This window comes from Sceloporus undulatus, chromosome 7, assembly GCF_019175285.1.
Source record: "Sceloporus undulatus isolate JIND9_A2432 ecotype Alabama chromosome 7, SceUnd_v1.1, whole genome shotgun sequence".
Lineage (NCBI taxonomy): Eukaryota > Metazoa > Chordata > Lepidosauria > Squamata > Phrynosomatidae > Sceloporus > Sceloporus undulatus.
In genome coordinates, this window is record NC_056528.1 from 8,444,009 (window position 1) to 8,445,958 (window position 1,950).

The 1,950-nt window shown below is 43.0% G+C and overlaps 1 protein-coding gene across 5 annotated transcripts in view; it reads right to left on the minus strand.

Moving 5' to 3' along the window:
- The window catches only part of PHC2 (polyhomeotic homolog 2), a 94,043-nt gene that overhangs the window by 5,418 nt on the left and 86,675 nt on the right, over positions 1 to 1,950 (minus strand). For all 5 annotated transcript variants that reach the window (XM_042478252.1, XM_042478253.1, XM_042478251.1 and 2 more), the window contains one exon: positions 1,283 to 1,397. In XM_042478252.1, the coding sequence (XP_042334186.1) occupies positions 1,283 to 1,397 (115 nt within the window). The remainder of the gene's footprint in view (positions 1 to 1,282; positions 1,398 to 1,950) is intronic.

Genomic DNA, 1,950 nt, shown 5'->3' on the forward strand with positions numbered 1-1,950 from the left:
TGTTTTGGACTTGATCTCCCAGACAAGATGAATGAGTCTTCTATGAGATGAAGTCCAAAACATCTAGAGGACTAGAGCTTGGGAATCACTACACTAGACAGACATCAACTAGGATCAGTGGTTCCCAAACTTTGGTCTTCCAGGTGTCAGCTCCCAAAATCCCAGACAAGACAGATGAGTCTTCTGGGAGCTGAAGTCCAAAACATCTAGAGGACTAGAGTTTGGGAATCACTGCACTAGACAGACATCAGCTATGAACTACCACCTTCTTTCTTTGAAATACTGTATATAGATATATCCTTACTGTTACTTATACAGTTAGCCCTCCCCTTATGCGGGGGATCCATTCCGGACCCCACCACATAAGAGAAAGAATGCGTAAACTGAAGCCCCATTAGAATTAATGGGGATCGTTTCTGTGGTATGCCACGGGCGCACACCTCATTGCTTCTTCCAGGACAAGGGAGAAGTCTATCCTGCCCTGTCCTATTGTATTATGTCCTATCCTGTCCATTGCTTGTTCTGGGACGCGGGAGAAGTCTTTCCAGCATGGCTTTCAACGTATACTGGAAGCCGCGTATGGTACGCCCGCATATGATGCAGGCACACTGTATCTTATAAGTATAAGATACACACAGAATCCAGGAGTTCCCAAAGTTTGGTCTTCCAAGTGTTTGGGACTTCATCTCCCAGAATCCCAGACCACTGGACAAGATCGATGAGGCTTTTGGGAGTTGAAGTCCAAATACCTGGAAGACTAAAGTTTGGGAATCACTGAGAAAATCCCTAATTTGTTAAAAAGTGGAACAGCAAATTTCAACCTGGTTTTTAAAAACTATATGTAGATCTTGTAGCACTTTTCAGACTAAGTGAAAGAAAGAAGTTGGCAGCCTGAGTTTTCATAGACTTGAGTCTACCAAATTCATCTCACGAAGTAGACTTAAGACTACAAAAGCTCATGCTGCCAACTTCCTTCTTTGAAATATATAGATATAAAATAAAAGTAAAGGTAAGGCTATCAAGTATAAGATACATATAAAACCCACAGACCTCTTTATGCATGGATTCAAGCATCCACACTTTGAAAATATTTTTTAAATGTATAAATCCCCAAAAGCAAGCCTTGCTTTTGCCATAAGGGACACCATTTCGCTATACCATTGTATATAATGGGACTTGAGCACCCAAGGATTTTGGTATCCACAACGGGTCCTAGAACCAAACCCCAGAGGACACCAAGGACTCACTATATCATTAATTAATTAATGATTGTTATTATTACCTCTTGGCACATGCCATGGAGCAAAAGCGTTTTGACCGCTTGAACTTGTATGCAAAGTCGAGGCGACCACAGAGTTCACACTTCAGCTTTGGGGGTGATCCCTCGTCTTTGGATTCTGGGGAGGCATCAGAAAAAGAGAAAATTCCTTTTTTAGAAGCATATGTTACAAAAACAAGTGTGTTGGCATGTGCACATACATAGCCCTGTTTAAATATTTAGCCCTGTTTAAGGATGGCATATGGAGGAGGGAGCAAGCTTGTTTTCTGCTGCTCCAGAGAACAGGACCCAGAACAATGGATGCAAGCTCCAGGAAAAGAGATTCCAGCTCAACATTAGGAGGAACATGCTGACAGTAAGGGCTGTTTGACAGTGGGACACACTCCTTCCTCGGAGTGTAGTGGAGTCTCCTTCCTTGGAGGTCTTTAAGCAGAGGCTGGATGGCCATCTGCTGGGGATGCTTTGATTTGGATTTCCTGCATGGCAGAAGGGGGGTTGGACTGGATGGCCCTTGCAGTCCCTTCCAACTCTAGGATTCTATGATAACACACACAGGCCTGAACCTTTATGTTCAAACTACAAAAAAAAGCCCAGCAAGTTAAAAGGATTTATCTAGGTGTTGACCCCAAAAAGGAATAAACAATGGAAAGGATCCAATGAGGAAGGAGGAG